Source organism: Micromonas commoda, chromosome 6 (genome assembly GCF_000090985.2).
Source record: "Micromonas commoda chromosome 6, complete sequence".
Taxonomy (NCBI): domain Eukaryota; kingdom Viridiplantae; phylum Chlorophyta; class Mamiellophyceae; order Mamiellales; family Mamiellaceae; genus Micromonas; species Micromonas commoda.
In genome coordinates this window covers 718,370-730,463 of record NC_013043.1, presented here as the reverse complement: position 1 = coordinate 730,463, position 12,094 = coordinate 718,370, and the positions used below count along the sequence as shown (strand labels likewise).

At 65.8% G+C, this 12,094-nt stretch overlaps 3 protein-coding genes across 3 annotated transcripts; 2 read left to right on the top strand and 1 right to left on the bottom strand.

Annotated features, from left to right (window-relative positions):
* Positions 1-290: 290 nt before the first annotated feature.
* MICPUN_101035 (predicted protein) lies at positions 291-830 on the top strand (the record flags this gene model as incomplete). The annotated part of the gene is made up of 1 exon (XM_002503205.1): positions 291-830. One exon carries the CDS (start codon positions 291-293, stop codon positions 828-830), a length of 540 nt encoding a protein of 179 aa, XP_002503251.1.
* A 354-nt stretch (positions 831-1,184) lies between these two features.
* MICPUN_101034 (predicted protein) lies at positions 1,185-10,869 on the bottom strand (the record flags this gene model as incomplete). Its single annotated transcript, XM_002502845.1, has 2 exons — positions 1,185-3,842; positions 3,913-10,869. 2 exons carry the CDS (start codon positions 10,867-10,869, stop codon positions 1,185-1,187), a joined length of 9,615 nt encoding a protein of 3,204 aa, XP_002502891.1.
* Positions 10,870-11,186: 317 nt separating this feature from the next.
* On the top strand, positions 11,187-12,071 carry MICPUN_59365 (predicted protein; the record flags this gene model as incomplete). The annotated part of the gene is made up of 1 exon (XM_002503204.1): positions 11,187-12,071. The coding sequence occupies one exon, from the start codon at positions 11,187-11,189 to the stop codon at positions 12,069-12,071; it is 885 nt and encodes a 294-aa protein (XP_002503250.1).
* Positions 12,072-12,094: the final 23 nt, after the last annotated feature.

The window sequence follows — 12,094 nt, the reverse complement described above, 5'->3', positions numbered from 1 at the left end:
ACCCCAACCCTGGAGGCGATGGGCGCGAGCGCGGCCTTGCGGACGACCGTCCCGGCGCGCGGGCGCGCGAGGACGGACAGGGTGGTCGCGGAGACGGCCATAACGGACATGGCGAGCGTCTGGCGAGCGCTGATGCGACGTGCGGCCTTCGGGTCGCGCGTGCAAGTGCAGCTCAACAGCGCTTGGATCGCTCTTATCCGGAGGAAAATCTCGAGCCAGTTGGCGATCTCTGTGCGGGTCCACGAATGCAAATCGAAGCGTCGTCGCACTCTTGACAGCGCGCGAGTACCATGTCCGCCGCCATCTCCTCCGCTCACGCCGTATCGGGATCCGTCGCGACCCTCAGGTCGCGTCGCGCGACCCGGATCCGGACTGTTCGCTCCATCAAGGTCCGCGCGGAGGCCGAGAAGCCCAACTTCAAGGGCTGGCGGGAGATCGACATCAAACAAGTTCAGCTCGGCACCGCCAAGATCCCTTCCGGCATCGACGAGGAGATATTCTGCAGCAGCCTCTATCAGTGGGCGAACGGTCTCACCACGAGCGGCCAGAACATGCCGTTCGCGCTCCCGCAGCGGGTGGATCGCTTGCCCACCGGCTTCTCCATGGCGTTCCTCGTATCCGATCCCAAAGGTGAGCCTGGCACTTTCGTGAGCTGCGGTGAGATCGTTGCGGAGGTGGTGGACCATCCTCTCCAGGAAGGCCAGAGGGTACTCATGATCAACGGAACCGGGCAGGTGATGGATAAGGGCAGGCTGATTGACGTGGACACGGTGATGCAGACGTTCCCGAACGCTATCCGCAACGCTGTCGGGATGGCGACCAAGGAGTAGAAACGTGTTGAGGATGGTTTTTGCTTGTAATGTTATCGATTTCAAAACATAACGCAGTCGTCACCCGTGTGAGCGGCGCATCCGCTCGATTCAACTCTCGGCAGATGTTTTCGCGGTTGCTCAGTTGGCATTTTTTGCCTTACGTGTTCCTTGGTGTTGATAGACTCGATCGTGATGGAGTAGAGGAACACGTAGGGCGGAGCAACCCGCGAAAGCATCTGCCTGAATGTCGTGTCGCCACAAAGTTGAATCGAGCGGACACGCCCGGGCATCTCGTTCCTTCACTCGCACTCGTTCAAACGCGTTCATCGTCGCACCTCTCGTCGTGTCGTATCGTCCGCGACCAACTTACGGTCACGCCACCGGCTTGCACCTCGCGGCGCCGTCCCCAACCTCGTCCCCTGCGGCCACCCGAAGCCTCAAACCGTCGCGGTGCCTCCACGAGAACAGCACGCCGTCTCGGCCGCCGACCAGCCAACACCCCGGGCACAACGCGACGTCGTCTTTAAACGCCATCACCGGCCCGGACTCGGTCATCGCGAGGTCCACGGTGTCCTCGCAGGACCGCGGGGGCGGCGGGGTGGACGTTCCCGCGGCGGGCGACGACGCCCCCGGAGCCGCCGAAGCCTCCCTCGACCTCACGCCGACGTAGAAGCACCGCACGATGAAATCCTCGGGCCGAGCCGTGAACGCGTCGCCGGACCGCGCGATGACGACGCGGGGAAAGTCGAACGGCACCTCGAGGTTGGACAGGCACGCCGTATCCTGAAGGTTGGCGTTGATGAGGGTCCCGGTGACGAAAATCTCGGTGACTTCGTCGCCCGGGCGGAGGAGCTCAAGGCTCTCGGTTTCCGACCCGCCCGTCTCGGACGATGTAGCGCGGAGCAGCTGGAAGGAGCTGCGGAGCCTCGCCGTGGACAGGGGTGCCGTCGCGACGGCGTCGGGCGGGCACGCGAACACGTCGGCGTCCGCGCACGTCGTCGATGAGGGATCCGCGACCGGGACGGCGAACGACGGTTCGCCCGCGGGGACGGCTACGACCTCCGGACCTCCGGGGATGATGGTGATCTCCGCCGCCGGGATGGTGACTGGCTGACCGGGGACGAGCGTGAACGTCGCGCCGGAGCCTTCGTCTGCGCCTTGAGGGGACGGGATCGTCGGCGCGGGCGTCGTCGACGGCTCGGGCTCGGGCTCGGGCTCGGGCTCGGGCTCGGGCTCGACGGGTCCGACGGGCACTGGCACGACCCTGATCGGAGGCGCCTCCTCTGGCGGCGTATCCTCGGGCTCCTCCGGCGGCTCGCCCGTCGGCTCCGCCACATCCACCACCGGCTGAACCCCTCGTTTCGGTGGGAACCACCCCGAGGTCCACGGCACCTCCGGCGACGCCGCCCACGCGTCCGGCGCGGAACCCGCGTCGAAACCGACGGCGGCGCGCTTGAGCCAACAGCTGTGGTACGCGTAGTTGACGCAGTCACCCTCGCAGTACACCCACACGTTGCACTCGGGCAGGGCGGCGCAATCCGCGCAGCAGTCGCCAGCCTCGTCTTTGATGAGGGACCCGCCGTCGTTGAGCAGCTCGCCCTTGAGGTTAAGGCCGGGGCGGCCCGCGCACGAAGAAACGTCGCGGTCGGCGCCGGAGACGACGAGGCTTCCGCGGTCGTCGGCACCCGCAACGGGCTCGATCGTTGTTGGGATCGAGGGCGCAATGGATGAGGGCTCGATGCCCGTCACGACCGTTCCCACGACACCGTCGGGCGCGCACTCGAGCGCGCCGACGGTGGGACCGACGAAATCGAGGCTCGCGCCCGACGCGTGTCGCACCCGGAACATCTCGCCCCTCGGTCCGCCGCCCTCGACCCTGCCGCCGGCGTCGACGGAACCAACCGCGGAGAAGGATACCTCCAGGAGGAGCACCGCGGGGGCCCGGTCGCCGGTCGTCGTGGGCGTCTCCTGTCCCTCTTCACCGCCGTCGGGGGAGGAGTAGGTGGACAGCGCGAACGTCACGCCGCCGCAGGGTTCGTCGGTGGATGGTTCCACGGAGCCATCGCCGGAGATTTTTTTGACACCCGCGCACGCGACCTCGAGCTCGCTCGCCGGATCAAACACCGCGCGCCAGTTACCCCCGTCGTCGTCGTCGAGGACCCACGGGCTGAACACGATGGGTAACACGATGCCTTGGAGGTCGACGCCGCGTTCGCCCGCCAAAGCATCGACGGATCCTGAGAATACGTACTCGTCGTAGGGCTGGTTGGGTAAGCCGGGCTGAAGCGGCCCGGATCCTCGGCTCCACCACTGGACGTTCCCTGCGAGGCGACCCACGTCGTCGACGCAAAGGACGACATTCTCGGGCATGATCTCGGGAGGGGTCGGCGCGTCGGGCGATGGAGGGTCGCGGGGATCCTCGTCACCGATCAGGGCGTACCCCGAGTCTCTACCCGATGACCAGTCACCGCCTCCGTCGCTCGGCCTGAGCCGGCTGAAGAAGTCGTTCACCTCCGTCGGGTTGCTGTACTGCTCGGCGAGGAACTGGAGCAGCCTTCGGTCGTTCGAAGGCGACTCGAGCAAACGTCGGCGTCGATCCTCCGCGGCGACGGCGTCGACGTCGCACGTCATCGCGGTCACGTCCGGCTGCATCGCCGCGAGCGTATCGGATCTCGGGTGCGACACCCTGGCGATGGCTCCGTCGGTTGACCGTCCGGTCAGCGCGCAGTCGACGCATATGGACACGTCGCGGATGATCACGTCCACGCCGTAATCCTTGATTTCGAACGAGAAACGATCGCAGAGGTCGTCTCTGAGCACCTCGCCCTGGTTGGAGATGAGCGTGATCCCGAGGCACTCCACCTTCGGTTCCGAGAGCGGCGGCGCGTAGCCGCCGTCGCCGCCCCTGGGCCGATACATGATGGGCAGGACAACCTGGGGAACCTCCAGCGGGAAACCCTTGCAGTGGGTTATGGCGCCCATGACGACGAACGACTCCATACCGGACTCGAGGCTGACGGTCAGGAAGTTCTTGAGCATGCGAACCGCGTCGCACGGTCCCGTGACTGTATCGTCTTCAATCCTCCAGCGCGGGGACCACCCGGCCGTCGCTCATGACGACGCCGTAGCCGGGCAGGGGCCGGCTCGGATCCTCGGGATCAAGCGCGACCGCCTCCGCCGCGACCGGGCCCGGCGGCGGACTCGAGACGGACGACGGTTTGATTCCGTTCGGGTAGAACACGGCGACGTCCGCGGTGACGGTCGCGTCGCCCGGGAGCGTGAGGGTGACCAGGCCGGTGTCGGCGTCGTAGTTTGCGCCGAGTCCCTCAGCCGCGACGTTATCGGCGACCTCGGCGTCGTCCCTCGAAGCGTCCGTGGAGGAGACCACCACGGCACCCGCGGCGGTGACGCTAGAAATAACCTCGGGCGCGGTGTATACGTCGGCGTGGATGGAGACGAGCTCGCGCGTTGGGTCGGAGGTTGTCACGTTGAGTTTGTCTTCATCCTCGGAATCGGCAAAGATAGCCGTCGGGCACGACTCTCCAGAGGTGAGCTGGAAACCGCACGCTCCTGGGATCGCGTCCATGACCCGCGCATGGATGTTCGAACGAGCAGTAACTTCAAGAGCGGCGTTCACGGCGCCGTCGCAGAAGCACCCGTCGTCGTTGACCGCGGATATTCGTGAGCAGCACACGCGCCAGCCAATGTCAAGCTCGAAAATTTCAGAGACGCTCTCCAGCATCGGAATGCAGGACGCCTCCGCGATGACGACCGCGAACAGACAGCTGGTGGTTGATCCTCGGACTATATTTCCCAGGCCGGTCTCGTTTCCGTTACCGTAGATCAGACCGCGATACCCGTTCTCGTAATCCTCGTTGTCGGTATCGCCCTCCGCCTCGGCCACATCCGCCTTGACGACGGCGTAGCTTCTGCCGTCTGACGCGAGGGGAACCAGCGAGGTGACCCCGTCGATGTGGTTGGTGACGACGACCACGGGGAGCTCGTCCGTGCCGTCTTCGGCGTAGTTAGCCTCGGGGATCACGGGCACGGGCTCGAGCGATGCGGTCCACGGCAGTTTTACCACGCCGCCCAGGTCCGGGACGGTGAGCAGGAGCCGGTTGTCTCCTCCAGCCTTGATGGCCACCGCGCCGCCTGCGCTGGAGTTGGACTCGCTCGCGCGGTACGTGGGCAGTGACGTGACATCGCTGGTGACTATAGCGCTGGACGGGATCGCGTAGGTCTCGCCCGGCGCCAGTGTCTCCGGGAGGACATTCTCCACGATGTCGGCGTCCCTCACGGTTCTCATAACCTCCGGCGCGACGACCCCGAAGACGGACCCCGGCGGAACGACGCTGGTGACGACCGCGTCATCCTCGCCGGCGATCTTGAGAGTCGTCGGGGTGGTGATGACAACGGGCGTGGCCCTCGGTGCGGCGCCGATGAACGTACCCAGCTGCAGGTTGCGATCGTCGAAGAAGTCCACCTGCGACTGGCTCCCATCGCCTGCTGATTTTGTCTCTTCGAAAATTTGCGACTCAGCCGGGGACATGACGTGCTCCAGCGTGAGCTGTGTCTTGCAGTATCCCTCGCCGAGAGACGGAATCGTGTCCAAACGCAAAGCACACGCAATCGGTGAGATATCCTCGAGGTCAGGATTGACCAAGGCGAGTGCCGCGAGTCCCGCGAGGGGGCACAGGCACCCTCGAGCGTGCGCAGCGTGGAGGAACGCACAGCACTCGGTGAGCACAAACGTGGAAACCTCGGAGTTCAGCCTCACGTCGCCGCAGACCTGAGGCGCGAGTGAGACGTATTCGGCACACGAAATCAGGTTGAAAAGCTGTACGCCCCCGTCCTGTACCCAGAAGAGCTGCTCACTCGCGTCGTCGACGGTCACGACGTCGTCGTCACCGAACATGAACTCCCAGGTGAGCGCGGACGTGTTCCATCCGCCCGCCACTGGAAGAACCGCCGGGACAGATTCTGACGAGAACGCGTCCGGCACGGTGATGCCCTCCACGCTCGGGAGCTCAAGTTTGTCGGTTATCGCCGGGCAGGTTCCCGTGAGCGCAAACCCGCATCCCAGGGGCGCGAAGCCTATGAGCTGTTGCAGGAATGTGGTTCGTTCCTCGTCGGCAAAGACAAAATTTTCGTCGCAGAGGCACTCGGACACGTTGAGCACAGCTGCCGCGGTGCAGCACGGCACAAAGTCGCTCACGAGTGGCGCTGGACCGGGCGTCGCGCGGGTCAGGCGCTGGCACATCGCGGTGACGGCCGCTACCTGCTCGTCGCACGGCAGCTCTGCGTTCAGGGCGCCTCCCTCGGATATGAGCTCCTCGACGGTGGCGACGTCCTCGCCGGTGTCAACAATTTCCGCCGCGAAGAATCTCTCCAGCGCGCGCATGTCAGTGCACACCTCCCCGGTCTTGATCTTGAAACCGCACGCCATCGGGGTGAAATCCACGAGATCCTCAAAGAACGTCGCGTTTCGAGCGTTGAGCTCGCCGATGACGCGACCGTCGCAGAAACACGCGGACGCGTCCATCTCCTGTGCCAGGAGGCAACACGCGGGAAACGCCGCCGGGTTTGGCCGGTGGTCCTCGTGCCTCTGCATGCCAACCTCGCAGGTCATCGTCACCCTCGGAACCTGCCTCAGACAGAGCGTGCTGAGGTATTCGGCGTCGGAGGTGGCGACGAGCGCGATCACGCGGACGTATCGAACCGCGCGCGTTTCGCACCCAGCGGAATCGGTCACGGAGTACGTGACCCGATAGACCCCGGGCGTCGCAGTGTCCAGCTGCGACGCGTCCCGAACAATTTCATCGGTGAGGTCGCCGTCCTCGGCGTCAATCGCGGTCGCGCCCGGATCAACCCACACGGTTCCAACCAGAGCCTCGTTACGGTCGGGTCCGGCCCCTCGCCCGCGGAGGGATATGACCGGGCAGGCATTCTTGGGTACTGGCAGGGGAGCTTGGGGTGCTACTGGCGGTGGCGGGCTCGGTGCCGTCGGTGAGGCTGGCGGCGGTGGGCTCGGTGCAGTCGGTGCGTTGGGCGGCGGCGGGCTCGGTGCCGTCGGTGCGTCGGGAGGCGGTGGGCTCGGTGCGTCGGGCGGCGGTGGGCTCGGTGAGCTCGGTGCGTCTGGCGGAGGTGGGCTCGGTGCCGTCGGTGCGAGCGGTGGTGGCGGCGATGGCGACGTTGGAGCATCCGGTGGTGGTGGGCTCGGCGCGACTGGTGCATTCGGCGGCGGCGGTGACGGTGCGACCGGCGCATCGGGCGGCGGCGGACTCGGTGCCGTCGGTGCATTCGGCGGCGGCGGTGATGGTTCAGCCGGTGCGGGCGGTGCATCGGGCGGTGGCGGCGACGGAGCCGGCGGGTCGGGTGCCGGAACCGGGACAATAACCGGCTCCGCCTGAAGTTCACACGACTCGCCTGAGTAGATCTCGAGCTCAGGACCGCACAGGAATGGAGCCAGGAGCGTCACAGGCCTGATTTGCGTCCCGAGCCGCTCGAGTACATCCTCCGCGCAAAAGCATCTGAGCTCCTCACCGTTCATCTCCGCAAGAATCTCGCAGCAGTCTTGCATCATCGTCGCGCTCGTGTCGTCTCCCAGCAGCGGGGCGCACTGTTCGGTGAGACGCGTGAGGAGCACGATGCACGGGGGCTGCGGAACAGAAATCGGAGGTGCGAGGACGACCACGACGGGAGCGTCCGGCGGCGGAGGCGATGGAGCAGCCGGGGCTCCGGGGGGCGGTGGGCTCGGAGCCATCGGTGCGTCAGGTGGCGGCGGCGATGGCGCAGTTGGAGCATTCGGTGGCGGCGGGCTCGGTACCACAGGCGGCGGCGGCGGCGAAGGAGCCGGCGGCGCGAGAGGCGGCGGGCTCGGCGGCGGCGCATCCGGCGACGGCGGCGGTGGGCTCGGTGCCGGCGGTGCGTCGGGAGGCGGTGGGCTCGGTGCCGGCGGTGCGTCGGGAGGCGGCGGTGCCGGCGCATCCGGTGCGTCGGGAGGCGGCGGGCTCGGTGCCGGCGGTGCGTCAGGAGGCGGCGGGCTCGGTGCCGGCGGTGCGTCGGGCGGCGGTGGGCTCGGTGCCGGTGGTGCGTCGGGCGGCGGTGGGCTCGGTGCCGGTGGTGCGTCGGGAGGCGGCAGTGGGCTCGGTGCGTCGGGCGGCGGTGGGCTCGGTGCCGGTGCATCCGGTGCGTCGGGCGGCGGCGGGCTCGGTGCCGGCGCATCCGGTGCGTCGGGAGGCGGCGGGCTCGGTGCCGGCGCATCCGGTGCGTCGGGAGGCGGCGGTGCCGGCGCATCCGGTGCTTCTGGAGGCGACGGTGCCGGCGCATCCGGTGCGTCGGGAGGCGGCGGTGCCGGCGCGTCCGGCTGGGGCACCACGACTGGCGCAGGAGGCGCTCCCGGAAGAGGCGGCCCTGGCGCGGGCGTCGGCTGGGTTGGCGCATCCGGCGGTGGCGGCTCCGGCGCGGAGGGCTCCGGGACGGGAGCCGGCGTCGGCGTCGGAGCTGGCGCGCATGCGTCTCCGCTGAGGATCTCGACCTCGCACACAATCCCACCCACGAGTAGGAGGGGATCCGCAAGCCGGCCGAGCGAGTCGACGACGCCCGAATCGCAGAAGCACCTTCGCTCGTCGGCGTTCATCCAGGTGATGACCCCGCAACACTCGCTCGCGTCGTCGACCTCGAGGCTCTCCTCTTGACCCAGCAACACGCCGGTGCACAGCTCGGCGATGCTCGACGCACCTTCGGAGCACGTCGTGGGTGCAGTGCGAACCGGCGAGGGTTGCTCTGGCGACGGCGGCGGTGGCTGCGGAAGGGGGATCGTGACGATGGCCGGGGGCGAAGGCGGCGGGAAGACCCTCTCGACGCACCTCGTTCGGTTCACGATGCCGCTCGTCCAGGGTATACCCTCGCCCCTGTTCCACGCCGGAACGGGGAACTGCGTCCACATGTCTTCCGCCAGGAACTTGAGCCAGCACTCGCGGTGTTTATAGTCGTAGTACTCGCCGCCGCAGCCGGACTCGGATCCGCAGTACACAAAACTGTTGCACCTGTCATCTTCGGCGCACTTGGCGCAGCAGGCTTCGGGGGAGTCAACCAGAAGGTTGGTTCCGTCAATGAGCGGATCGCCTTTGTAGTTCGCTGCATCCTCGATCTGGCAGACTGCGCACGTTTCACCGGTTTCGTTACGAATTTGCTGCACCGTGTCCGCGACGAAAATTTCAGTCTCCTTCTCAGGAAGGCTCCCGGACGTGAACGTGATCTCCGGACCTCGCTTCCCCGGTGCGGGTCCAGGGGACAGCTGCGCGGGGTCCTGGTACTTGAGGCTGCATCGACTGTAGCTGTACGTCGGCGCGGCTCCTCCGCATCCTCCCTCGTCGGTGCAAAACGTCCAAACGTTGCATCCTGGGTTCTCCTGACACGCCAGGCAGCACGCGCCGGCGGATGACGTGAGAAACGTACCGCCGTTCAGAACCTCGCCGTCAAGCTCTGCGTTCTCCTCGGCGTTGCACGGGGTCACCGGTCCAACCTCCGCGGTCAGAGACATGTCCGGTCCCGCGCCGCAGTACGGCATAGCGGGTGGGCCGATGGGAATTAAGCTCGCGTCGGATCCGTCAAGGGTCCGCCACGAAGCCATCACGTTATCGGGTCCACCTACAAGGAAACAGCCGGGACAAAGCTTGAGCGCGCCGTCCACGAAGCTGATGCGAAGTCCGTCGGATGTCATTGTCACGACGACGTCGTCACATGTCAGCGCAGGCTGCTCCATGCCCTGCATCGCGGACATGCCGTCGCTTCGGAACGTCGGAGCCGGGAGAGCCAGCTGGATTCCCGAGCACCCGGTCTCAAACGACGCCGGGTCCACGGTTCTCGCGTAAGGTACCGGCACGGTGACTCCGGTGACGTCCATGCTGGCGCAGCTCCTATGCCCGACGACCCCGGATGCGATCGTGGTCGACGTGTCACCGGCGTCCACTTCGGGAACGAGCGAGTGGAACACCATGTCCAGCAGCGCCGGGCACGCCGAGAGCTCAAGGTGCTTGTTGGGGTTCCAGCCCAGCATGAACGTCGGCGCGAGGAGAGGAAGCTCGGCGGCTGGCCTGTCCACCGCGGCGTCGTCGCAGAACGGCGCGAGTAAGGTGACGGAGTTTTCCATCGGCATCGCGCCCATCTCCTTGAAGCTGAAGAGAAAGTTGCTGTATCCGCCGGCGAGAAACTCACCCGGGCCGAGCGTCACGTCCCCGAAGGTCACTCGCGGGCCCACGGCGTCGATGTCGAGGGTGAGCTCGGAGCACGGAACCGACCTGTGCCCGCCGTCCGAGCCGTCGACGGCGGCGGGTAGGAGCTGCGCGCCCCAGCACATGAACACGAACCGGCTCGGATCGGCAACCTCGGTCTCGCCCGTCGATTCGTCGACGACGACGGTTCGCGAAAATTCGAAAGCGACGGTGACGCCTCGAAGGTTCACCGACGCGTCCGCCTTTTTGTGCGTGACGACGAGCGAGACGTACATCTCCCTGGCTGCGGCGGCTCCGCCCGTGATGGCGGCGTCCACGGCGCCCACGCGGACGAGATCCTCGGAGGGAAGCGACGACCAGGTGGTGACGGAGAACTTGAGATCGCCGGACGCGAGGTCGGGGCAGCCGGAGATGTCGGTGCCCTGCTGCAGCGAGCGGCGTCGTTGCTGGGGCTCGAGTTTGAGCCTTCGCGGGAGGGTTCGCGACGCGGGCTCGATCGGAGACGTCGAGTGCGCCGTCGGCTGCGACCACGCGATGGGATCTGGCGCGTCATCCTCGCGATTGGCGCGGATGCGATCGAGCGAGCGACGGATCGCGCGCGCGAAGAGGCGGTGGACGCCGCCGTCCCGCGTGCGCTCGACGCGGGGAGAGGAAGCTTCTGCTCGCGAGTTCCCCTCGCCGGCGGACGGGTCATCGCCGCCGGCGCGACGCGCATCGACGAATTTCGCCGCGCCAGGGTCGATCGATTCGACGACGAGCGGATGTGCCGCGAGCGCGAGGATCGCGAGCGCCGCGGTGGCGATGCGCCTGAACCGCGTCATGGTCGTCGCGCCACCCGTTTCGGGGTTTCGGACAGCTGTGGGACGGAAAAAGCAACGACGGGTTCAGGCGCGCGCGATATCGATGCGCGCGAGACCCGGTGTCGCGGTGAACAATCGACGACCGCTCGCGCGGATGGTCAATCGCTGAGTGATGAACTTTCGCACGCGTCGACGCGCGGCGTTGTGACCGGGCGGCGCCGCGAACGACGGGTCTTTAGGGTCTGTGAGACGAGCAACGACTTTTCAGATCTGGCGTGTGCCCTATTTGGGGCTCTTTTCACTTCGACCCGCACTCACACACGCCTCGCCTGTTGAACATGGACGGTGCGCACGCGAACGCGTACGAGACTGATGCCAACGAAGATCTCAGGTTTTGGACACCTGAGGCGATTGAGAACCTGAAGAAACCCATGCTCGTTCCCGCCAAGCTCGTGGCCCCCACCGTGGTCCGTGAGTGGGATACACGCAAAGAGAAGAAGTCGCTCAGCAAACAGGCCGAAGCAGCTCTGCAGAGAGCGATGGACTTGTTCGATAATTACCTTGCCAACGCTGAGTACGCACCGCCTCTTGCAGAGCTCCTTAGACCTTCAGTCCTGGACGCATACAAGGAGGTGGCCGGTGAGGGCTTCAGCCTGTACCGCATAAGACGACCCGACAAAAAAGAGCTCCAAAAAGACCCCGAGCAGTCCAACCCCAGGGGCTTCACTCACGGACTTCTGGGAGAACTCGACATCAAGATTGAAGATTACCACCATCTCATTGACTTCAACCTTACCATCGATGCAGGTAAGCTGTTCGCTGAGCATGTCAGCATGTGGCCCGGCTGCTTTGCCATGCGGCGAGGAAACTCCGGCAAAGCGGCGTCCTGTGGTCGGAAGCTCACCGATGCTGATAGGGCTGCTCGTGGCATCGCTCACAACGTCACAGTTACTGATGTTGTAGTCTCTCAGGAGGCATACATCGCGTATCGCTCTGGTAACGTCACTGAGCTGAGCGAGTCTCAGAAAGAATTCATGGATTTTCGAGCAACAAAGATTGCTACGGGTACGGTTGGGAAAAATTTCTATGGGTGCAATGTTCCCGGGGACCCTCACTACCCATGTTACTTGCATAGAGACGAGGCCGCTGCAGCTACTCACTATCGAAAGTTGGAGAAGGATCTGAAGAGGCAGCGCGAGGAGATGTTTGATATGTTTGACTAAACCAGCCCCTTCACGATGCCGAT